At 44.5% G+C, this 27,014-nt stretch overlaps 1 protein-coding gene across 1 annotated transcript in view; it reads left to right on the top strand.

The window, feature by feature from the left end:
- The first annotated feature begins 16,790 nt into the window (after window positions 1–16,790).
- The window catches only part of LOC146062719 (phospholipid scramblase family member 5-like), a 71,192-nt gene continuing 60,968 nt past the window's right edge, over window positions 16,791–27,014 (top strand). Inside the window, exon 1 of the mRNA XM_083174767.1 lies at window positions 16,791–17,125. Within this exon, the coding sequence (XP_083030893.1) occupies window positions 17,113–17,125 (13 nt within the window). The 5' untranslated portion in view covers window positions 16,791–17,112. The remainder of the gene's footprint in view (window positions 17,126–27,014) is intronic.

Here is a 27,014-nt window from a genome sequence, read left to right as displayed (position 1 = left end):
TGCAGATGACACAAAGGTATGCAACAGGGTAGACACACCAGGAGGAGTAAAACAAATGATTGAGGATCTAGGTAGATTAGAGGAATGGTCAAGAGCATGGCAACTACAGTTTAATGCCAAAAAATGCAAAATCATGCACTTGGGTCTCAGAAATCCAAAGACTAAACATAGTATAAATGGCACTATAATGGAAACTACTGAAGAAGATAGGGATCTAGGTGTCACTATTTCAGGGGACTTAAAATCAGGTAGGCAATGTAACAAAGCAATGAAGAAGGCAAGTCAGATGCTTGGTTGCATAGGGAGAGGTATCAGCAGTAGAAAGAAAGAAGTAATAATGCCACTGTATAGGTCATTGGTACGACCTCACCTAGAGTATTGTGTTCAGTTCTGGTGGCCATATCTCCAGAAGGATATAAATACATTAGAGACTGTACAAAGAAGGTTAACTAAAATGGTGCATGGCCTACATCACAAAATGTACCAGGAAAGACTAAAAGATCTTAATATGTATACTTTAGAGCAGAGAAGAGAAAGGGGGGACATGATAGAAACTTTCAAATATATCAAGGGTTTTAACAAGGTACAGGTGGGAGACATTCTTCACAGGAAGAGGAGCAACAGAACACGAGGACATGCACTGAAACTAGAGGGAGGAAGATTCAGGGGAAATGTGAGGAAGAATTACTTCACAGAAAGAGTAGTAGAGAAGTGGAATAGCCTACCATCAGAGGTGGTAGACGCAAATACAGTAGTACAATTTAAACATGCTTGGGATAGGCATATTGATATCCTTACAAAAAAATAAGGATCAAATATGGTTTGAGGTAACATGTTTAAAAAAGGGGCTGACTAGATGGGCCAAGTGGTTCTTATCTGCCGTCAAATTCTATGTTTCTATGTTACTCTGGGATTCCTGCAAGTCGTTCCTTTTTATATGCATAAAATTGTTCATACTCTGCATACCCCTTGTGCAAATTAGTTTCTGCATGTTGTTTTATAGATTGGTCTAGAAGTCTCTGACCTAGTTATATGACCAATTACTTGGTCAGTGACAAGACAGATATCATATCGGGTGTACCAATTCCTGGTGAAACAGAGGTACTTTTAATGGGAGCTCATTGTCAAAGAATGAGGCTTTGGGACAAGATGTACCAAGCATTGCATTTTGCATTTGATGCACCCCACAATTCACCACATGTATATTTGTCTTTATTAACGGTATTCGTGAAGATAATTCCAAAGGACAGCTCTGGCAGTAAGAGCTGTACTTTGCAATGATAAAACTTCCATTTTATGACCTGGGGTTTTATCTGTGCATGAGTTGAGTGACGTTAGGGGTGATGCTTTGTGGGATCTGATTATATCCCTCTGAGAGGGGTTGTGTGATAGAAGTCCATAGGCTGAGGATGGCATTGCCTACTGCATTCCAGCCCCATAATCAATCAAATTCTTGAACTTGGTGCATATACGGTATGTGGGAAAACCACCAAAAAAAAGGTATTTTTGGAGCGTTTGGCTGCATTTTAAAGCATCCTGCATCCTGACCGTAGAGTTTGGCACTGCAAAACCTCCACGGGCGTGTGGGACAGCAGTGAAGGAGAAGGAGGCGGGCGAGTCCTGGGTCCAAAAGTACAGACTGTGCATGTCCGCACAGTCTGTACTTGATGTCCAGTCCCATCTCACTGCTGTTGAGCACTACAAGTGTGTGCAGGAGCTAATCATGAGGGAGCCTGCACCCGGGCAGGCGGGCCGCGGCGGGGATCATAATACACGGCCAAGGCGGTGGGTTTTTTTTACTTAGAAAAAATGACAGCTGCTTGACTCGGGGGTACATATGATATGGCATACAACGCCGGGAACACGCTGCTGGAGAGACAGAGACTACGCGGCGCAAGGAGTGCTTTTGTGAGCCTCCTGCAAGCCGCGACTGCCTGTCAGACCCGGCGCTCCCCACAGACTCTGTTGGGGCTGGTGGGTGCTTAACAATATCCATGGGTGCTCAGGCCCCGGAGCACCCACAGAATCGGCGCATATGATCCTGTAGTGTGGTTCGACCTTAAACATCAGTTGTCATCCATGATCAAATATTTATTCTTTCATCTGAGGAACATACCCAGAATCAAGCACTTGATTCCCTCAAAAAATCTGCCAAAACTCATACATGCAATTATTACAATGTCCTCTACCTGTGCTGCACAAAATGCAGCAGACCTGTATCAGCTACATAACACATTCTCCACTCTCTTTGCTGGCTTCCTGTAAGATGGCAAATTTATTTCATGATTGATTTACTGACTTTCAAAGCCCTACAGTATACACTGTGGTCAGGGCACAAGTTATTTGAAGAAGCTTCTGATGCCTTAAGAGCACCTTAGGGTACAACAAGCAGTTCTCAACTTCCTGGTGTTGTTGGCCTCCCCCCATCAAGATGTCACATATGTCACATCATTGAGATATCTTGATAAAAGGTATGTAATAGTTGAGAGATCTTCACATTTCCTTAAAATGACAAGTGCCCTTTCACCCGGGAACTGAAAGACCACCAATAGATAAACTAAGCTTTGGCATCTTCAATAATTTGGGGTTTCAGGACCCAATGTTGGTTAAAACTCATCTTTAGGAGCAGGAGGCTTCAACAACTGTCAAGTACTTAGCCAGTGCCGGATCAACAGCAGATGAGAAGTTGTGGTCGCCACATTGTTGTGAGTGAATGTACAGCATTAGGCTATGTAGCTTGGGACATTATTGACACACACTGAGGGAATGGGTGGCCTATAAGGTGCTTGGGATTAGTTTTAGATTCTCATAAATAACTTTTTTGTTGGTCAACATCCATGCTCAAAAAATCAAAATCCTGTGTTTATGGTATCTTTTGCACCATATTTTGCACCAGGCACTTACCAGTTGTAAGTCCATGTTATTTTCCTCCATCAATGGTAAAAGTTCTCTACATTGGTCATAGACCATTGATGATATTGAATCATTGATGGTCGAAGACCATCCCTACTTGTGATATAGCCCGTCTGGCATCAATGCAGAAAGGATATTCACTATAAAAAAGGCAGATATTTGCATTTAGCATAGAGTGGTAAGAAGGTTGCCACAGATGCAGTTGACTCAGAAGGAGGTCCTATATTTTTGTTATTTATACTGGGTTCTCATTTTTTTCCTGTCTCTGTCTCTTTCCGGTCAAGAAGTGGCTTGGTCTATTCATATCCATCCCTGTGACATCATTATGTATGTGGACATCCTTTAGATTCTTTCCTCTGCGGTAGGATATCCTAGAATGTAGCATCGATCCTGAGGGCTTCTCCTCTGCCTGTATGGACTCATGGCTATGGTCGGTGGACCCTAATCCTAACCCCAAATTCTGAAGCACTTGAAGTTAGTTATCTTTTTGATGTGGCAGTTTATGTCCCCAGTGGTGCAGCATGGAACCATGAACCCAAAGAATGCCAACATTATGGCATCCACATAATGTATATTATTCTACATTATATTATACAATATATAATTATTATACAATATACAATGTATATTAATGTGTATATATAGGGTTGACATTTTTTTTTTCAGTTGCTTCTTTATTATCGATGAGGGGAAACCATGTGATTCTCCCCCATCAATGGTAAAAGTAATTTACAATGGTAATAGACCATTGATGATATTGAATCATGGATGGTCAATGACCAACCCTACTTGTCTTATAGCCCCTCTGGCATCAATGCAGAAAGGAGTATTATACAATAATCTAGGTGTATGTATATTTGAAATTTACGTAAGATTCCGATGTTTGCAGATCTGCACATGTGCAGCAGCTGCTCACCCCTTGTGCAGATTAGCTTCTGCATGTTGGTCGCAGTTCTCCAAAGCAGCAGGTGACATTTTGATGGAATTAAAGGGGAGAGATTGGACAGCGACACACAGAGCATTAAAAAAAATGGGGGTGTTCTCCATGTTTTCCAGGTGTGCTGAAGCCAGTGGCTGCAGCCTTAGGCACAGCTTCAGTGGCCCCCGGCATCTTAATTTCACTGGTCATCCTGACTAGTTTTAGGGTTCCTCCCCTGTTCTATGGTCCCGCAGTTGATCCAATGTCTGGACGCAGTAGTGGATCACAGACGCCTGTAGTACAAACACACAGCGGCTGTGTTCTAGATCTCTGAGTCAGGCCCTGTGTTTTAGCTATGTATTCTGATTTAAACCATGTACTGTAGCACTATCCATAATTTTCTCATTTTCTTATGACAACTATATATTAGTAATTAGTAGTTGGTATTTCTAAACCTTATTTTAACCTTGCTAATGAATCATAATGCAGTACAGTTCATTTTACTGATTACATATGTGTCAATAAGAGTTCAGTTTAAGTGGACCGTTTAATCTGCGCCTGGTCATAAAAGGTTCTTGGGCTTTAGGTGGCAACAGTCGTATTTCTCTGTCATTGCTGTCAACTTAACGACAAACGAACAAGATCAATATATAATATAAGCAGGCACAATAGGTATTACTCCAGTCATTTGTGTCTTATGGTAGTGATTTGCATGATGGGACGAGAACCAGAAGCTATTAAAGTAAAAAGGAAAAATAAAATTCACTCATAAAATATGACAGGTAATGTGAAAACCTGTGTTGGTCATGAGCGCTCTAAATCTAGATTAGCTCAATATTTCTGTTCATTTTCTCCTCCAAAATGAAAAAGTAAAACGGCGTGTTCCAACCCATTACACTGCTCTGATAGGGAAAGTAAACGTTAGAAAATCATTTTGACAGGCAGCACTTCTGCAACAATGAGCAAGCCAGCCAACAGCAAAGTTCACAGCGAACAAAAGCATTTTATCCACAGGCAAGTCCAACTCCACTGTAGCAAAAGCACATCTACAATGACGAATAAAACAGATGGTAGCTATAGCATTTTTAGTGTTTACCAACTTGAGTGTTGAACATTTTTACACGTTGTGCTGATTAAAAAAAAAAACATAACAAAAGTTTTAAAACTTCTATAGAAATTCTAGAAAATATCCAGCTCATTTGCAAAAGTAGGCATGTTTCACTGGCAGAATTTGGCCCATTTCTCTCATTATTGTTTAAATATAGTTAAAAGGTTGGTACTTGTGTATTATAGCAGCGATGTGCATCGCGCGATGTTTATATCGCGTCGCATGGCATGCATCGTGTACCATGCGATGCGATGCAACGCGATTTTTTCCCCCTATGCGATGAAAGATCGTCTAAGCACCATAAAGGGTGCTTTTAAGCCCCCTAATGGGTGCTTACAATGTGAAATGCACCCCCACGCCACCACCCCCCACTATAAACGTGAACCCGAAGCGTGCCGAGCGCAGCGAGCCCATGAGGGGCGGTGGTACGCGTCCTCCGACCTTTTCATACCCCCACTATCCACGTCGGCGTGGAGTTGAGAATAGAAAGTGTGGCGAGCGCAGCGAGGCGAGCCCCGCGAGGGGATGCGGATACCATCACAGGTATCGGAGTCCCCTCGCGGCCTTCACAGGTATCCGCGTCCGCTCGCCACGCTTCGGGCTCGGTGGCTCGCTGCGCTCGCCACACTTTCTATTCTCAACTCCACGCCGACGTGGATGGTGTGGGTATGAAAAGGTCGGAGGACGCGTACCGCCGCCCCTCGCTGGCTCGCTGCGATCGCCGCGCTTTGGGTTCACGTTTATAGTGGGGGGTGGCGTGGGGGTGCATTTCACATTGTAAGCACCCATTACGGTGCTTATACAATGTTTAATCGCGTCGCATTGTATGGCATTGTATGCCATGTACAATGTCATACAATTTTAAAATTATATGACATTGTACAGCATCGCGCGATAACGCATCGTATGCCTTATGGTATGCGATGCGATGGGCGCCGCCAAAATACACAAGTACCAAAAGGTTAAATGCTACAAGCTGTAGTGTTAAATGATTTATCCATATTCACATGTCTGAGCCACCAGACTTAAAGATGAGGCTGATTTAACTGCAGGTGCATTTTGTTTATGTGACTCTATCTCTAATAAAGGGTCTGCTTATGCCCATTCTGTCACTGTGTTATTGGAGCATCTCAGTGCTGCATAACTGTACAGTACATAGCCAGGAGAGATTTATACATTCTCAGCTTACCTTGGTACTGGGCTTGCCCCTGGAGCTGCAAACGGCAGTCCCGGTGTGGCGATCAGCCGTCCCAGCTCTTGGGGATTATGTAATCTCCAAGTGCCGCCACCTGCACCCATGTCCAGTGTAAACACTGTCAGCCCAGGAATATTCTGGGTCGGCACCACAGTGTAAATGGGGCAAATCTTAAATCCAACCTGGATTGGAACCATATTACAGGATACAGAGTTGGATCCTGGATTTTGCAGTAAAAGGAGTATCAGTGGCACACTCAGAGGGAATTCTGAGTACCCATAATCTGCTCTGAAGACCAGCTTTTTTGTTGTTGTTTTTTTGTAGGAAGAAGTAGCTTTTCTGCCTTCTGCTTGCAACTCCTCGGGAAGATGGCAGAGCAGAGTAGCAGGCAATGATCTGCGGTGGTAGCAGCAAGCACTCTGCAATGGAGGGTGAGGTGTGCAGCTGCGGGGACCTCAGCAGAAGCTGATAATTGGGGTAGGTGGCCAGCCAAGAGCAGGGGGACTTCAACAGTAGCATGGAAGTTAGGGGGAGCGCAGTTGGGAGCTGTGGGTCTTCAGCCATGTTGGGAACTTGGCAGTGGCAGGTAATTGGCAGCAGTGTGAGAGGAGGCCCTGCAGTTATGGGAATCGGGACTACAGCAGTGGCGTGCACTAAGCAGCAGCAAGGAGGTGGGCAGTAAACATAAGCAGTGAGATGAGTGCAAATGTTTAGCTTCTATGTATTGTGTGCATGCATGAGGAAAGCAAAAAGGGGCACTCGCCACATACAAAATAGAAAAAAAGGTATTTAATGCCATAAAAAGTCCAAAGCAGATCTTTTTCAAGACCAACTTCCCTTCATTTCAGTGCAATAAATATGCTGCCACTGAATACTATGGGGGAAATTTACTAAGATTGAAGGGGTACGAATGCACCAATTGGTACCCATTCTATGTTACATACGGCCAGGACTGGTGCCCAACTAATTTACAATCAGCCAAATTTAGCTGGATTGTTATTTTACGAGCGTCAACTTCAGCCAAATTTGGCTGTACAAATGAATATATCATTGAGAGAACTTGGCCATATATGGCCATAGAGTTCTATCTGATCGCTAATTTACAATCATTCATACTGCTGAATTTGGCATATTTGGCTGAAACATGCATGGATCACTCAGAACCGTGCAGGCTTCTTTTTGTAAAAAAAAATAATGAATTAATAAAAATTTTAAAATAAATGGCGTGAGGTCACCTCCCCATGAGAATAACCAGTCTCAGACTCATTGAACCAGTCCTGGTTGTAGTAATACAGGGGAGAAAATCAAATGGGATCCCCTGCATTTCTATAACCAGCACCAGGCTTTTGTCCCGGTCCTGGTTCCCAAAAGAAGTAGAGGTCCCCCGTATTTTGGAAACCAGCACCATGCTCAAACAGCCAGCGTGTCATGCCATATCCAGGGGACACTTTTTACATAAGGTACACCGGCCAAAGCATGAGCACAATGGCTGGTCAGCTCGGGCCAGGTTCCTGGGGGAGTAGGGACCCCCCAAATAAAGGGGTCCCCCCTCCAGGGAGCCCCTATCACAGGCTGAAGCCCAGGGCTGTCACCGGCATCCCTGGGATGTGGATGCTGGGCTGATTGTGTGAAAAAAGAGATAAATAAAATTAAAATAGATATTGTGTTCTGTATTAGAACTACAATGCCCAGCATGCCTTCCCCGCATGCTGGGACTTGGAGAACCACAAGTTCCAGCATGCGGGGCATTAAAGGGCCTGCTGGATCCAATAAACATACACACAAACATACACACACACACGTGTAAAAATAAAACCACAATGCATACATTCATACATACTTACCTATAGGGTCCAACATGTTATGATTTTTGGGTGTTACCCCACAGCCGTGACTGCTGTTTAGAATGGCCACAGCGCACCCTACTCTGCCTCTGTTGGCCTCCCCTGAAAGATGACTGGTACCTGCTATATCTAGGACTTTACATCCCACAAAAACACAGTATACCACCACACAAAAGGCACAGCAAACCACAATAAGGTACCAGAAGTACCGTAACAGAAAATAACCGAGCAGAGGTAAATGCCAAGTAGTGGTGAAAAACCTGTGGCTATACTCAGATTATGGACAGGTAAAGAATATAAAGAAGAAACACCCGGGCTCCACAATGGAGCTCTAACGGTTTACAAGAACCAGGTATGCGGCAGGTGTCCAGGAATGGATGAACGCCAAGAACGAAGCAGAGGGTGACTGCAGGGAAGGCTGGAATTAAATAGCCAGGAAAACCATAATACTGTATAGCAGGAAGAAAGGCAGGTGACTGCTGAGACAGTAACAAACAGGAGGGCAGGTGACTACCACAAAGGTAGAACTGAAGCTGGATACTGGACACTACTTGAATCTACTAGCTGAAAGATAGCATCTGGGAACTGAATTTATCACTGGCATCAGGGTCTGTGTCTGCAGTCCCTATAACAGCAGCAAGCACCAATAAACACTGCGGCAGAGGAACCAGCCCCCTGCAGCACAGATTACCACCAGGTGAGCTGCCAGACCAGATAATGACCTCAATCAGGCAACAGCCTTGTATGCAAAACAGTCACACATAATAGAGCTGCAATAGCACAGACATACCACAGGAGGCCAACAGGGAGTCCCACACCAGAAACAGAATCTTGGAAAGCTCACAGAAACTGACATAAAAAATGAGCCACAGCGGTGGCTCATGACACATCGTAGGCCTGCTCTCTTGTCCAATAGAATCCACATCGGTATCTGTGAATAAAAATCATACTCACCATCCCATCTGGTGAAGATCATGTCCTCTTTAATTTGGTTGGCATCCAGGGATATAAAAAAAAACACACTGAATACCAGGTTCCAGCAAACCAAGAGGCTGCTTATTTACACAAGCAGCCCCCCAGTAATGTCAGTCAGCGGGTCTTCCCTCATCCAATCAAGATCGGGCTTGATAGACACCTGATAGGCTCTGCGCAGCTCCATAGAAGCCCATGTTATCAGAAACTGAAGATCGCTCTTTTAAATGTCCAACATCAGTATGTTTCCATGATTACAGATGAGTAAGGTACAGTTTTAGATGCAGCTGATTTATCAGAAACCCAACGTATTTCATATTACGACTTCATCAGGGGTAAGTCCAATAGGTGAATAATAGTAATGAAATGTCTGGACGTTTGATAACAAATAAAATTCCTTTAAAAACCACATACAGTATACAGAATGAGGAGGATATAATCAAAAGATCTAAATGTTCTAAGATTTCTCCACTGTAACTGCGGTACTAGCAATTCTATCCAGTAGTATGGTCTCCTATCTTGCCCATCCACAACTTCTGAGTCTCATTTGGACTCTCCTTGGGGATTTGTGATATCTTCTCAGTAGAATGTACAGTTTTCTTGCAGTGGTTTTACCAGCTTCATTTTTTTCATTTTGCCAGCGGGAGCAGGGCTTCCATCTTCATGTGAAGCTGATCCACTAGACATAAACATAGGCCAGGGCTTTATCACTCCGTGTCATAAATGGCATATTGCCAAGTTTATGTTTCTCCTCCAACAATTAAAATTTATTTTGATAATTTTACTGGAATCTGGCTTTTTTGGATCTTACATGCCATCTTCTATGACATTGGTCATCGGCCTTGGCAGACGATGTTGAAGGCCTTTTATAGTTTAGCCTTTTATAGTTTATGTCATGCTCATGACTAGTGGCAGCAGCTTCAAGCACTGAGTGGTTCTTTATCTTTCCCTATTGCATCTGCCAAATTGTTGTCCTCCATAATTGATTTGGAGCAAACACACAAGGCAGAGCACCCCTACAACACACATGTGAAACCCCTTTAATTAAATGGAGTGAACACACAGAGCAGAGCACCAATACAGCACATGGGTGGAACCCCTTTAATTAAATGGAGTGAGCACAGGGCAGAGCACCCCTACAGAAGATGGATGGAACCCCCATGAATTAAATGGAGCAAACACACAGGGCAGAGCACCAATACAGCACACGGGTAGAGCCCCTTAAATTAAATGGAGCAAACACACAGGGCAGAGCACCAATACAGCACACGGGTAGAGCCCCTTAAATTAAATGGAGCAAACACACAGGGCAGAGAACCAATTTAGTACATGGGTGGAATGCCTTTATTTAAATGGAGAAAACATACAGGGGAGCGCATCCCTACAGCCCATGGGTGAAACCCCTTTAATAATTATTTAAATGAAGCAATTACACAGGGCAGAGCAACAATACAGCACACCGGTGGAACCCCTTTAATTGTAGATGGAGCAAACACACAGGGGAGCGCACCCCTACAGCACACAGGTGGAACCTCTTTAATTAAATGGAGCGAACACACAGGGCAGAGCACCAATACAGCACACGGGTGGAACCCCTTTAATTGTATATGGGGCGAACACACATGGGCACATAGGAGCGCACCTATACAGCACAAGGGTGGGACCCCTTTAATAATTAATTAAATGAAGCAAACACACAGGGCAGAGCACCAATACAGCGCAAGGGTGGAATGCCTTTAATTGAATGGAGCCCTAATCATACTGTATACTCAGATATTTTTTGCAGACAAGGAGAAAATAGAACTTAAGATAAATGTGGACACATCTGTATCACATAAACATAGCAGTATGCTAGTGAACATGTGTAAGGCCTTCTCCTACCTGCACACATTCTGTAGCAGATACTGTTTATGATACTATGTTGCAGTTTTATTTTAAATGGTGGTGCCTACAGATGTATCGGGCCTTATTCTTGCAGCAACACGGCGCCTCTATCTGACTGAGACGCGCGTGCGTCCCCCACGCACGCACGTCTCAGTATCTGGGCGGCGGGGCGGCGAGGCGGACGCAATACTGTCCTCCTCCCGCTCGACAGGGCTGGGGGGGGACCTCTGGCCACTGTGGGGGGGGTGCGGTCGCCCGGTGTGGGCACTGGGCGACCGAGGGCAGCACCGTCGGAAGGGGACGCGGATGGCGGCGGGGCAGGGGATGGCGATGGCGACGCCATCGCCATCCCCTGAAAAGATGAATCCCGCTACATCTGTAGGGCTGAGTTGCCAAAATAAACTTGCACATAACTCATAATAGGATTGCACCATTTCTTCAGCTCAACAGCATCGTTAATGGTGGCCTTGGAGTCATCATTGTCACGCTTGGTGGAATTTGTGGACCCGGTACTGGCACAGGAACGTCAGGGGTGTCTGGACTTCGGTATAACAAACGTGCTGGACAAATGACTGACTTTGAAGAGGTTTATTACTGGAAGAACTGTGACAGAAGGAGAGAGTTCACCCGCTGGGTTGTCGACGTTGCTGACGCGAGGGTTGGCACTTGATGGCGGGTTTTTACCAGACGTGGAGACTTGGAGGACCACCGGGAGTATGGGGTAGAGGCAGGCAGGTATATACTGGCAGGCAGGACCTCAGCAGGAACTGGCAACTGGACCAATTGGAACAGCTGGAAGCCGAACCCTTAGTCAAAAACTGCAGTGGAGCACAGAGAACTATGGCCACAGTACTAGACTGTGGAGACGTTGCACTGGCAACTTCCTGTACCAGGCCTTTCTCCTAAATACCCTTTAGGGCGGTTCCAACCCATTTGCGACATCCTGGAGGGAAGTAAGGGCAAAACTTGTTGTTTGCCCATAACCAAGATGGAGCTGCGGGAGTCCGGTGCTCAGAGAGTAACTCCCGTCCTCAGACAGCCCAGATTTCTCCTGCACACAGGACCAGCACCCCGTACCCCCGCCAGTGGAGCCCCTCCAGAGTGCCCGCACAGGTACGCCCCGCTGCGCTGACGTCCCCCTGCTGCAGGCCGTGACAATCATTGGTGGAGGATTCCAACTCACTGTTGTCAGTTAGGTCATCTGGCATAATTCAACTGGGATGGTGGGCTGCATTGAGTGTTGGGAAAGCTGGATTGGGGACTCCCTTTGGTTATTTATTTTATACCAGTAGAAATTTGGGTATATGGATATTAGTTGGTGAGTGTAGTTATAGGCAATAATGCCAATACATGCAGTCGGGGAATAAATGCAGCGTCACTTTTTTTTTGTGGTTGTGATTGTACACCTTGCTAAAATGTTTGTGCAGTGCCTTGAATTTATTTACAGCCTGCTGCTGGGATCTGTTAATGCCTCTGGATTCCAGGAATCAGGATCTGTGAGATGAGTCTGTAGACAGGTGCATCTGTGACAGTCTCTACCTTCTGATTCTGATTTTCCTCCTTAATAGCCAGCAGCTCCTCAACTTTAGCCTCAGTCCATAACCATGCTGTGTGTGCTTTGTGTGATCTTTGGAGATCACATTACGATGGAGAGCCAAAGGAGGTCAAACAAGCATTTTCAAGGTGAACCCGGTTTGATAACACATTTTGTGCTGTTTACATTGCACCCTTACCCATGTCCTTTCTGGATCTGACCAGGTTATTTATCTACTGTAGGACCCTTTTACACCAAGCTGCCACCTGGGTAGACCCAGCAATAACCTGTGTTACTGCGGCAGTAGAAAAGGGGTATTACTCAACTACCAACTAATCCCAGGTTTTTGCACATGAATATATTTAGGTACTTGTGTACTAGCACGGCGCCCTGATAATTAGTCGCCCGATTTTTTAATCGAATCGCATCGCATGCCATACACCGGATGGCATGCGATGCGATGCAACGCGATTTTAACTCATATTCGATATTAAATTGTATAAGCACCCTAATGGGTGCTTACAATGCTTAAATGCACCCCCGCGCCACCCCCCAAGTATAAACGTGAACCCGAAGCGTGGCGAGCGCAGCGAGCCCGCGAGGGGCGGCGGTACGCGTCCTACAACCTTTTCATACCCCCACTATCCACGTCGGCGTAGAGTTGAGAATAGAAAGTGTGGCGAGCGCAGCGAGCCATTGAGCCCGAAGCGTGGCGAGCGCAGCGAGCCCCGTGAGGGGATGCGGATACCTGTGAAGCCCGAGAGGGGACGCGGATACCTGTGAAGGTATCCACGTCCCCTCGCGGGGCTCGCTGCGCTCGCCATGCTTCTATTCTCAACTCCACCCCGACGTGGATAGTGGGGGTATGAAAAGGTCGTAGGACACGTACCGCCACCCCTTGCCGGCTTGCTGTGCTCGCCACACTTCGGGTTCACGTTTATACTTGGGGGTGGCGTGGGGGTGCATTTAACCATTGTAACCACCCATTAGGGTGCTTATACAATTTATAATCGCATCGCATCGCATTGTATGGCATTGTATGCCATATACAATGGCATACAATTTTAAAATTGTATGCCATTGTACAACATCGGCCGATATCGCGTCGCATCGCATACCATCGCATGCAATACGGTCTGTGATGCGATGGACGCCGTGCTAGTACACAAGTACCTATATTTATCATTTATTTATTTTTCATCTCTCTCTCTCTCATATATATATACAGTTGCGATTTACTGTACAATTGAAACAGTGATAAAACAAACTGAGTAGTAACAAACTGACATATAGGTAGGATGAACCCTGCTCGCAAGCTTACAATCTATAGGGATGCACACCTACCCAGGATTTTTGTTAGTGGAGTGGATACAAGGTAAAAATCCAAGCAGGATTTTTAGCAGGTAAAACCCAGGTAAAGGGCAGTGGAAACGGCTCTTACCTGGGAATTTTGACCGGGCAGGGGAGGCTGACTGCCAATGCACGCTGCTGCCTGCCCGCTGGTCACGCTGATGCCCAATATCTGCCAATTCCTACTGCCTACTGCCCACCCGCTGGTCCCCGCTGATGCTCACAACACATCCACAGATGCCCTCCGGTCTCCTCCAATGCCCAACGATGCCTGCTGGTCCCCATCCACTGCCCTGCTTTACCATGTTTTCTCTTAAGTAGAAATGGTGTATACCCTGGATAAACCTGGGAACACAGTGCAGTGGAAACAGGGACCCCAGTGGGGGGACCTGAAAAACTCCCGAGTCAAACATTTCGGGTTTGACCCGGGATTATTGTGGAAAAGTGGTGTTATGTTAAACAAATTAGTTGTAAATAATTATAAGTACCATTAGGGTTACTACATAAAATGAAACTCCAAAAAGTAGAACACAGTAAATATACAATAGGCTTATGAACTAAAATAAACCCCTAAATGACTAACCTTTATATTTTAACCCTAAAGATGGCTGTATGGGCCATGTGGTTCTTTTCTGCCATCAAACTCTATGTTTCAATGTAATTGAGTGTATTGTAATGAACCACTAATAATCCAGATTGCAGAATACATGAAACAATCTAACAATGCAATATATTTTAAGGACAGAATTCAACCAGTATAGAAGGCATAAACAAACAAATGTTGTAACAGGGCCAATTAATCAGCAAGGGCAAGTGGCAGGGAGATGAGACATTTTCCATTAACATACAGAGGTGATTGATTGGAAATTAAACAAACTCTTAAACTGGGTACACACTAGACAATAGTATGAACGATTTTGCAGATACTGACGGATCTTCGTACCCTCTCCTGGGGCCAGCATCTCCATTGCAATGGGGTCATGCCCCTTTAAATTAGACCATGCCCCCTTTCTGGGTTGCCAGGTTTGTGGGGTGGGGTGTTACTGCAGAGTTGCCACACCCAGTCACTAGTGGCACCTCTGTGTGTACGCAAAATGTCACTTTTCCTTGTTATTGTAATTTTAATACATATTTGTGGACTAACAGCCTTTTCGTTAATATGTACATATATACGTATAGTTTACAATTGCTACTTTTGTATTAACCTTTTCAGCGCAACTACCCCCCCCCCCTCTCTTTTTTTGACATGTGGTAGAAGGTGTATACATTGAGTGATTCCGAATAGCAGCACCCATGGCAGAAGTTTAAATAATCATGGTAACAGTATATACTTTACAACATGTGAAGCACAGTGTGTTCAGTCCGACAGTCAGTATCCCGAATGCCGGTGCTCCAACAGGGGGGCGAGTGCACCTTTCAGGCTCGCTGCGCTCGCCACGCTGCAGGCCCGGTGGCTTGCTACGCTTGCCACAGGTTATATTCTCCCTCTATGGGGGTCGTGGACCCCCTCAAGGAAGAATAGCCCCTGTGTGTTGGGATCCCCCCTGTCGGAGCACCGGCAGTCGGGATCCCAATGTCGGGATACTGATTGTTGGTATCTCCACTGTCGGACTGTCATCCGAACCCATTCAGTCCGATGATTCACTCTGGGCTGCAGTGTCTTGGACAAGGTGGCACCTTCTGCAAATTCTAACATGTACAGTATGTTACTGAATCCTAATCTTTCCTGACCAGGGCGCCCTAGAATATCAGCATTTGTTCAAGGCACTCCTAATAAAAAAGTTTCTTATGTAAAAAAAAAAAAAAATGAAATAAATTGTGCTTAACTGTCACCCTCAGGTTCAGTTATGTGGTGGGGAAAATAGCTGTATTGTTCATACATTTTATGATTGGCAGCCACCAGGCTTCTTTTTGAAAATGTTCCAAAGAAAAACCTACAGCATGTTAGAGGTTAAGGGAGATAGGCTAATTGTAAATGTTTGCCCATATCATGGGGATAAGTACTATAATAAGCACCATCGTGAGCATTAATAATCTGGAGATTCTGGACCCCAGTGGGGAATTTACCTCTTTGCCGACACGCCTCTGGCATTCACCATAATGAACATTGTAAACCTGGAGATACTGGGCCAAAGTGGTGTACTTACCTCTTTGACAACCATTATGTGGCATTCTGCACCTCCATGTGCAAACTTGGCACATCCACTCTGACCTTGGCCTATCCAGTCTGACCACTGGGTCCATCTAGTCTGACCTCTTGGCCCATCCAGTTTGACCACTTGGCCCATCTAGTCTAAAGTACAGTGTAAAAAATGATTAAGAAGAGCGTGGTCTGTATTGGAGGTGGTAAGAAGAACTGTAGCTGGCACAGAGAGAAGAGGGGGTGGTGTATTGCTCACAGCTGCGTAAATTACGTGCGGTGAGGTAAATGGCTCAAGAGTCCCTGGCAAGTACCAGAGCCAGATATGCACACAATATATGAGCCATGGGGTACATACCAGCATTATACACATGTCAAGCAGTGTGTATTGCTGGAGAATCACTGAGTTTTGATAAGAGATGTGCAGAAAAGGTAGCCAGGTGAGGCACTGCCTCACCTGCCATAGACTTTTTACTCCATCGTTTTGACTATAAAAATGATTAGAATAATAAAAATAAGAATATTTTTATAAATTATTTATATTTTTGACATACTTTATCAATTCAAAGCGCCGTCATATGCGCTAGTATGACAGGAAAGGATGTGCCTCACCTGCCTCACCCCACTGCACACCAACCTTTGTCATGTGTATGACAAGAATTATAATTTGAGCAGTGAAATATGTAATTGTTTTCATTGTGTTTTTATTATTTATTAATTACTCCAATCATTCACAAATGATGGCATCAAATAAAATGTCTTTAGCTGCAGACAAACTCATTTCAACTCTTCTTTTAGATCTCATTTCAGCTCTTTGTTACGAGTGACAACATTATACAAGAGATGTCTGTGTAATTTCTACCCTGTGAAACGCTCTCATTGCGAATGACTGAATAATTGACTGCACAAGATCATAAACAAAACAGCACAACTGTACTTGTTAGTCCAATATCCCTTTCCCTGCGCTGTCTAATTCATGTTTATATGTATACAATATGTAGTGAGTGTTGACATCATTCTACCTATGAATATTTCTTCTAATTGACTCTTTTTCTGTGAGCTGTACCGGTGATATACATGAGTATGCAACATGAGACGGGAAAGTTGCTTCCTACCTGTTCTTGTGGAACATAATACCAGGTTGGAAGCCTCTGTAGTTATTGTACCTGCTGAGATCTGCCTTCCATATGGCAGAGAGAAGAAGATATTGCTTTTAACCTAGCTCTCTTTGAAGAAGTGGCTTAGGCACTTCCATGGCTTCTCAAGGTAAGTCAATAAACAATGCTTCTTAACTTTAAACTGGTATATATTATGCAGTCACACAATCCATCATGATAACGTAATGAGCAATAACATCAGGCGAGAAAACCAAGATAAGACATATTTATGAATGTCAGATAAGGCATTTTACAAGCTGATCTTACTGTTTTACTCTGTATCTCATTATCGTTCAGCTAAATGCATTTTATTTATCAAATGTGTCACTTGATTTCCAATTGCTTTCCATTCAATCCACGCTTTGTAGTAATGACATCACAGTAAAACGAGATATCTGAATTATTTGCAATGCTAGTAAAATATAACAATAATTATATAATGTACATGGGCTATGCAAATTAAAAGTAATATTTTCATTATATAGTATGGAGGTCATTCTGGTTTATTCGCTCCGCAGGGGGAGCAATGTTTTGCTTCTGCGCATAAGCATGTGCAGGTTTTGTTTGCAAACAGACGTGGCGAAATTTGCAGCTTTGCGAGTCACCCGGAATTACCCCCTACTGTATATGTGTAATCACTCTGCATTAAAATAGAAAATTGGCTTATGCATATGTACCTACAATATGCAGAATTGTTTATTTATTTATTACCAGTTATTTATATAGCGCACACATAGGTCCTGATTCTGGTTTACTTGCAAAAGCAAATTCTCTCTCTAATGGGCAAGACCATGTGCACTGCAGAAGGGGGGGGGGGGGGGGGGCAGATGTAACATGTGCAGAGAGAGTTACATTTGGGTGGGTGTTTGTACTTCAAACTGATATCTATATTGCAGTGTGAAAATAAAGCAGCCAGTATTACTATTTACCCTGCACAGAAACAGAATAACTCACCCAAATCTGTCTATCTCTGCACATGTTATATCTGCCCCACCTGCACTGCACATGGCTTTGTCCATTAGAGAGAGAATTTGCTTTTGCAGGTGAACCATAGTCAGGCCCCATATCTCGCAGCGCTGTATAGAGAACACTTGAACATTCACATCAGTTTCTGCCCCAGTGGACCTTGCACTCTGAGGGTTTATTTGAATTGATTTGCTGCCCCTCATGTTACCATGGGGCAGCGATGTTTATCGCATATGCATTTATGGGCATTCCCATGAAAATGCTGGGCGTTCCCATGGTAATAACGATGGTGCTGGGGTGGGCAGCGGACATGAGCGGATGTCAGCTGCCCACTCGCTTCCCGCACAGGGCACCCACAGACCTAAGAGCAACCATAAAATTATTTCCTCCCTGCATGCAAACTGCAAATGGATGTTTGTGCTAAACACCCATTTGCATGCATACGGGGGCACACGGTGTGCGAATGGGGGGGAAAGGCATGCGCGCAGGCGGCGTTTAATCCACGCTGCTAATTTTGCAGCTTTACTTGTGTACCAGAATAAGGTCCTATATTCCCTACAACATGTACACGTACACACAGACATTCTAGGGTTCATTTGTTTGCAGCCAATGAACTTACCCTTATATTTTTGGATTGTGGGAGGAAATTGGAGTACTGGAGGAAACACTAGCAAGTACGGGGAGAATATACAAACTCAGCAATGTTAGGAAAAATGGAATGACTAGAACCTAACCTTGGATAGGTTAGAGCAGGGCTGGGCAATTGCGGCCCTCCAGATGTTAGTGAACTACACATCCCAGGATGCTTTGCATTAGTTTTGCTATGTGGCCATGCTGAAACTGATGCAAGGCATGCTGGGATGTGTAGTTCATCAACATCTGGAGGGCCGCAATTGCCCAGCCCTGGGTTAGGGACTAATTGGGCGCTCGGTGTGTGTGGGCCCTCAACAGCTGCTGTATACAGGTTAGTTACTCCTGTGTATTGTTGGTCACGAGAAAAAGAAAGCAGCGCTAGCAAAAATAAATATAATGGTTGGAAATTGGATGATCTTTACAGTATATTTAATAATAATTAAGAAATACACAAAAATGACACATAAATAAAATAATAATAAAAACAATGTAGAGTTAGGGCTATTGTTGGAATCGGACCCATGACTTAGTGCTGTGAGGCAGTATTACAAATCATTACACCATCAGTGCAGACTTGCATGATGCCAGCACAAGTTGTGTACGCATAAATTGACCGTTTAACGATAACGGCGTTGTGACCATTCATAGTGGCTACTCCAAAAGCAATGTGGTTCCATGTGTTAGGTCGACACTGGTGCATAGGCAAAAGGTGGTCATGGTTAAAAGGTGCATAGGCAAAAGGTGGTCATGGTCAAAAGGTGCATAGGCAAAAGGTGGACATGGTCAAAAGGTCAACATTGCCGAAAGTTGGACACAGCAGTAGGTTGACATGGCAATGGTCGACATATTAAATGGGTTAATTAAGACTTAATGACTGTCGACCTAGTGATCCACAACCAAGTAGTCACCCTATGCTAATTAAAAACACATTAGGCCTGGTGGGATTGGTGCTAGTCCAAGCACACATGTACAAAATAAATGGGGGAGGGCCTTGACTAAACACTGTCATTTTAAACATAGTAACAAGTGCTACCATACTGATACTTGTAGTGCCACAGTGAATGGTTGGAGCTATGACAGCATGTAGAGAGATGCTTCAGAACCAAAGGAGGAGATTGTTATGATGTTGGTTCAAGTGAATGGGTTTAGTGGCCTTAGTGCATTTTTTTGCCAATGTTGTTAAAATGGCCCTTACTAGTAGCAAGCTGGGATTGCAATGCCTGAGATCTTGCACTATTTCTGAGCTTATAGAGGGTAGAATATCCAGTCCAAATCCAGCTTAAACTCCAGCTAAAACTCTGCATCTTTGGAATGACATTCTAAAGAGACCTACACATAGAGTGATATTCAGCCACTTTCTGAGCGATTGTACATCTGCATGTGTGGTGGTCTTCTGAGAGATCGCAGCGGCCTTGTCACCCCCCCTGCTGCTGGGGCATGATAGCAGTGAGTCAGCATTGCTCAAATCCCATCTAGTGCCACTTTGCCACATGTGCTTAAGAGCTCACCAGGCACTTGTGAGGCGGCAGCCAGGTGATGGTCCCTGGGACTGAGTGATGCTGTCCGGCCGAGCTGCTCCCCCCTGGCAGATGCCCCTTCCCCACTGGCTCTGCTCTTGCGTGTGCAGTCTGAGCCTTGGTGCTGGGGCAGAGCCAGCTGGAGAAAGGCTCATTAGCATTGTGTGCATGTGTGGGAGGGGATTGGAACAGTGGGGGAGAGCCAGCTAGTGCAGATTGCAATCTCAGGCTCAGCAGCTGGCAGGGGGCAGGGCTGCTCAGTGGCAGAACAAAGGAGGCCCAGTGGGGCATGTGCCCTGCATGCCACTGTGCACAGAGGCACTAATAGGAGGATTGCCAAGTCCCTGATGCTCTTAAGAAGGCCCAGTCTTTTTCCCACTTTCAGTTGGTGACAGTGCAGTGAGGATGTACCATCCTGTTCCCAAAATCTAAGCTAAGATAAAAATCTAAGTTCCCAAAATAAAGCTAACCACGCATGCGCAGACCCCCCGGCACCCAGCTCAGCACATCACAGTGACCAGCTCCTTTCAGAGCCCTGTGCCTGCACGCATGGGATAAGACATCCCAGTGATAGGATCGCATTTTACAATAAAATTCTGGGTGGTATTATTCCACCCAAATCACATTGTAAATGTGATCCTTCATAAATGACCAACGTTTAAATGTTTGTGGGGAGGGGGGTGACCTGTGAGAAATTTGAAATGGCACAGGGGAGGGTTTTTTTTTTTTTTTTTAGCAGTATGTTCAGTCTAATGCTAGATACACACTTTAAGATTATCTGTCCGAACTTTCTGGTTGGAACCGAAATCTGTTAATGTATGGGAGCAACTGACAATCAACAAAATGATAATTCGGAGGAAATGGTTTAGTCAAATAGATTTAAGCAATTTGTCAATTTAACATTTTATCAATCAGTGTATCAATATGACCCAAAAGTAACTATTTTCTATTGCTGACTGAAAAAAGAAAACATTAACATGGTAGCTAACAATTTTCTAGCAGACGTAGACAGAGGCTTGTGCTGCTCTTTCAGGGACCTTTCAATGCATGTGTTGCACACTGGCTGAGATAGAAGGCCTTAGTAAACATCGCTTATTAAGGGACCCCATACATTAGGCCGACTTGTCCTAAAGAGAAGTAGGCCCTGACTTCCCCTGAGCTCCCCTGGCAGCTCCACGAGAGAGCTCACTAAGATTTGGCACTTGATGTGCCATTTTTTTTTACATGATAAATCTCAGCCAATCAGCGGCCCCCCAGTCTTTTGAATAGGATTTTTCAATTCTCCCCACCGTTCAAACGCACCTCGCTCGCCGCCCGCTGAACCTCACTTTCCACACCCCACCCACTGCACCCCAGAACCCGCACCATGCAAACCTGCACCATTGAATGCAATATATTGCTGGTGCTTAGCACCCGCATTGTGCTGCTGATGGCTGCACATAAGCCAGCCAACCTCTGACTCTGATCCGATGGGCATGGGTGAAATTAGACCAAAGTCTCATATTGTATGGCCAAAGGCGAATCTAGGGGGTGGTCCGGGGGTGCACCGAACCACCCATAACATGGGACCTGCTAATTCCGACCCCCACCCAGTTCAACGGCTGCTAGTTCCACCTTCGGCATCACTGAAGCTCGAAGTTGATCTCAGTCGAACCCAAATCGCTGGGCCTTCAATCTGAAACCAGACTGGATCCATATGGGTTAATTGGTTCCAGGGATATTGAGGTTAAACCGTTTTATTTTTTCATTTCTTAAATGTAATTTCATGACTGTTTTTGTTCTTTGAGGGCAGATTTCTCTGGAACCAAACAGCCCAGTTTCACGGGACCAAAATCATTCGAAGTCAACTCAAAAGTTCTTCAATATGATACTGGTCTCATGTAAATGGGTCAGTTGGTTCCAAAGATATAGCCGGTTGGTTAAAGGGGGGTAGGGAGAGGGGAGTGGTTGTCTCTCCCCCTCACACCAGAAAATGCAGGAACTAGGCTGGTGTATAAGGGGTCAGCCCGGGTAAATCCCTGCATTTTCTGTTGTGAGGGGACACCAGGAGGGAAGTGGGAGCGTGCTCTGCGCTGCGCTCTGCTCCTCTCCCCATAGAAGCAGCTGCACCCAGAGGCAGAACTCTGGGAGGCAATGGAGTCATCTGCCGCCGGGCTCCTGCTCCCAAAGGGGCACCTCTCCCTGGAAGTTTAAATCAGTTATTTAAAAGCCAACGATATTGCTTCTGTGGCTGAGTTCTGAAATATATATACATGTTCTATCCATCTATCGATCGATCGATCTATCTATATGCTGAACAGAATATATATATTTTATATAAGGTTATGTAGGGTTGTGTGTGTACGTATTTGTGTGTGTGTGTGTGTGTGGGGGGGGGGGGGGCACCAATATATATCTTTCCTCCGGGCAACTGGAACAAACTTACGCCACTGGCTGCACCGCTCTCCATCTCTCCCTGCAGCAGCAGCGAAGGCTCATATAAAAATTTACAGTAAGTGGCACTTTTGGGGGCATTGCTTAAGGGACGCTAAAAAGTGGCGGTTTTTGGGGGACTTACGCATAATGTGTGGCTTAATGTGTAAGGGGCATTACGGTGTGCAGCATCATGTGTAAGAGGCATTATGTGTGCAGCATCATGTGTAAGGGGCATTATGTGTGCAGCATCATGTGTAAGGGACATTATGTGTGCAGCATCATGTGTAATGGGTACTATGGTGCGCAGCATCATGTGTAATGGGTACTATGGTGTGCGGCATCATGTGTAATGGGTACTATGGTGCGCGGCATCATGTGTAATGGGTACTATGGTGTGCGGCATCATGTGTAATGGGTACTATGGTGTGCGGTATCATGTGTAATGGGTACTATGGTGCCATCAAGCAAGAATCCCCTAGCAATGAGCACGTAGGTAAGCAGCACTTATGTGGCAAATATGTAATGGGCATTACGGTGTGTTATATAGTATGTAATGGGCATCATGATGTGTGGCACAATGTGTAATGGGCATTATGGTGTGTGGCCTTATGTGTAATTGGCATTACGGCGTGTGGCTTTATGTGTAATGGGTATTACGGAGTTTGCTAATATGTGTAATTGGCATTACTGTGTATGGTCTACTCTAAAGTGTAATACCACACCCCTTTTTGTGATGCCACGCCTCCTTCCCATGATGCCACGCCCCCTTTTTGCCTCAAGGTCCCCTTGCTATTATGTCTAGATCTGGGACCACCCATTACCATAATTCTGGATTCGCCTATGTGTATGGGGGCCTTAACTCAGCATTGTACTTAACCAACCAGCTATTGTCTGTGCCTCTGATTTTAGTTATTTGGAAGCTACTATAGGTGATTCAATATTCATGAAGTGCTGCTAGGATCATATTCATACATTTCCACTAATAATATTATATCACATTGACCAGTATGAGGACCAATCTGACTATGTAGTCCCATGATCTTATAGTAGGACAGCATGATGTAGTCTGCCATACAAAGACTCCATCTCTAAGGCTGTGTACACACAGGGGAGATTTTGTCTTATATCACAGGCAATATGGTCGATATATCGCCGGGTGCGCGCTCCCGTTTTCTCCCCTGTAGTGATCGCTGGTCGCGGGAACATGCTCCTGCGACCAGCTGATTTCCACTGCCGGGCTCGCCCGCCAGTTTCTTTTTCATCAGCGACCATCTCTGGTCACTGATGCAAATGGGGCACTGAGCAATATATATCGCTCATCGCGAGCGCTATATTGCTCGGCGATATATCCCCCCCGTTACCTTGCATTATGGCATATTATGTTCTTAACAAAAAGGTAGTAAAGTATTTATATAATAATAATCACCTATTAAGGCTCTACTGTGCATGGCATCAATTTGCATTTTTCGTAGACGTAGATCTCAAATGGTAATTAATTAATTAAAACAATTGATACATCCAGGTGTTATTTCTAGATTAGCTCCGACAATAGCTCTGGAATTCAGCATGCTGGAACATTGCTCAGAAAAAACCCATATAACTGAACTCTTGCCCTATTATTTATGAACATGATAATATACTGACGAACAAGATGATTTTTAAACTACTACATAAAATCATCTAATTTAATTACTTCTCATCTATAACACAGAGGAATAGAGCAATGAGACGCTGAAGACAGCACAACTGAGCTCAGGGGATGAATTATTTACAGCATACTTATACATTTTTAAATAGAAACTCAAAGAGGTTTTGGAAACTTTTTCAGGGTGGTCTGGCACTAAATAATGGAGAAAAAAAGAAACATTGGCAGGAGAAAGTGATATGTAACTGCGAGGCTCTCTTGTGATGTCAGACGCTGAAGTGTTTCTGTTCCATTATGGCTAATTAACACATAAGAGCCAATGTGCAGTAAATGGCATTTACTCCATTCACTCATGTTTAGAGCAGCTAGGCTGGAAAAGGACTTCACAAAAGGCATTTCACTCACAGGCATTAAGGATGTCAGTACAGCAATTATTCAGACTGATTAGAAGAAAGCAGCCGTTGCTAACAGAGTAATGGAAGCAAATGATAACAGAACTGACACTCCACTTCTCAGATAAGGGGGGGGGGGGGGGAGGGGACCGTACTCTTCCTAGAAATATTGCCGTTGTCAAATGGGATCGGTTTAAAATAAACACACAAATAAATACATACATAAAATAGCCCACAGAAGAAACCTTTTACAAAATGACCATTGGATCAGCAAATTTTTTCACGAAGGGCCTGATTCACATCTGTTTGCTAGGCTGCATATTCTCGCAGCCTAGCAAACAGGTCAGCATCGCCCCATGCTTGCATGGGAGAGGATGTGTACGAGAACACATCTTCTTGCAAGCGGTCGAAGTGGAGATTAATCATCCGATGGTCGCCGAACATCAAATGATTTCATTCCCCTAAGAAATAAAAATCAGTCTAAAGTGACTTTTATGTCCGCCGCTGATCGTCAAATATGGGGCAGGAGCTGACATCAGGTGACGTCAGTCACTCGCCCTGAGCAGACAACATCACGCCCGCATCACGTCCAGCATTTTCATGCTGCCCCCTGCCCAAGTGAACACCTCAGCAAGTGTGATACTCGCCAAAGGCGTTCACACAGGGGGTCATATACCCGCATGCGCAGACCCCGACCATTGGAAGAGGGGACAAATTTGAACCCATACAAATCGATCTGAATTAGCCCCTTAGTGGTAGATTACACTAGTGGTAGATTGCAACACACCTATTCTCTCATTCCCGGGGGGCTACGGACTTTGGGGTAACATGCATTTTGTCAACATAGACAATAAGTTAACGTTAGGAAAAGTTTGACACTTTTTTCATTATTGGGTGCGGTAAAGTGTGCCAAGCGCAGCAGTAGCGGAATGAGCCACCTGGCTTGAAGCATGGCGAGTAAAGTGAGCCATGAGAGGGGACGTGGTACACTAATTGGGGGTCCATGTGCTCTAATGTACAGATCGACACCAGAAAAATAGGAAAAAGGCTAGTCGATCATTTCATGTGTTTCCCATTTCTGTGTCAATCTTTGTTAGTGTCAAAAAAAATTCCATACCAACCTTGCGCATGTCAACATATTGGGGTAGTCCTGGACACTGCCTTCTTCATGCCTGTCGACCCTATGAGCCACACCAGTCCTAAGGATACCATAGTCTTTGCATGAAAAGCCATGACAGTCTAGTGAGCAAATAATTCCTTATACCCATAAGGTAGAACAGTAATAGGAACCAATGACAATTCATCCTGTTCATTTTTTCATTTTGATACATATTTAGTCTTTATTTGGTAAAAAAGAGCATTGTGCATTAAAGATTTTATATATATATATATATATATATATATATATATATATATATACAAAGGGTAGTGTCCGGCAACTCCTCCGCTGACAGGTGCAGCTATGTTACTTGCCCAGGTGCCCGTGCTGAGGGCGAAAACTCACCGACATGTACAGCCAAGCAAAGATGCACGTCACTCCGGGTCTGGTGTCAATCACAAAAAAAGTTTAGTGCGCAATGTCTACGCCGTTTCGGGCTGAGCCCGTCTTCAGGACATTAACAGTAGTGTAAAACAAAGGTGCAATAAATACCTTTCTTGTCAACTACACTCTTACCTAACCAATTGCAAGTTTGTGCAAATTTCATGAAAAACTGAAGATGTATGGCGACTGCGATCTAGACATGCATAACCAGAATATGATTATCAATATATATTATCTTCCAGATGTTGAGAAGCATACATCGATTTTGAGAGGCATTTACTGATGTTGAGAGACCATACACTGATTTTGGAAGAATTGCACTGGTGATAGGAGGCATGCAATAATGTTGGAATATTTGAACAAATGTTGGGAAGCATGCAGTGGTGTTGGCAGGCATGAAATGAAGTTGGTAGACATGCACTGATGTTAGGAAAGAAGCACTGGCGTTCATAGACATACACTGATGTTGGCAGACATGCACAAATGTTAGGAGAGAAGGACTGATGTTGGCAGGCATGCACCAATGTTTGGAGAAAATACTGGTGTTAATAGACATGAACTGATGTTGGTAGACATGCACTGATGTTAGTAGAGAAGTACTGGTGTTAGTAGACATGCACTAATGTTGGTAGACATGCACTGATGTTAGTAGAGAAGTACTGGTATTAGTAGACATGCACTGAAGTTGGTAGACATGCACCAATGTTAGTAGAGAAGCACTGATGTTGGCAGGCATGAACTGATGTTGGTAGACATGCACCAATGTTAGTAGAGAAGCACTGATGTTGGCAGGCATGAACTGATGTTGGTAGACATGCACCAATGTTAGTAGAGAAGCACTGATGTTGGCAGGCATGAACTGATGTTGGTAGACATGCACCAATGTT

This window comes from Crinia signifera, chromosome 3 (assembly GCF_055691185.1).
Source record: "Crinia signifera chromosome 3, ASM5569118v1, whole genome shotgun sequence".
Classification (NCBI taxonomy): Eukaryota; Metazoa; Chordata; class Amphibia; order Anura; family Myobatrachidae; genus Crinia; species Crinia signifera.
Note: the sequence above shows the minus strand (reverse complement) of the source record. Positions and strands in the feature narration are given on the sequence as shown.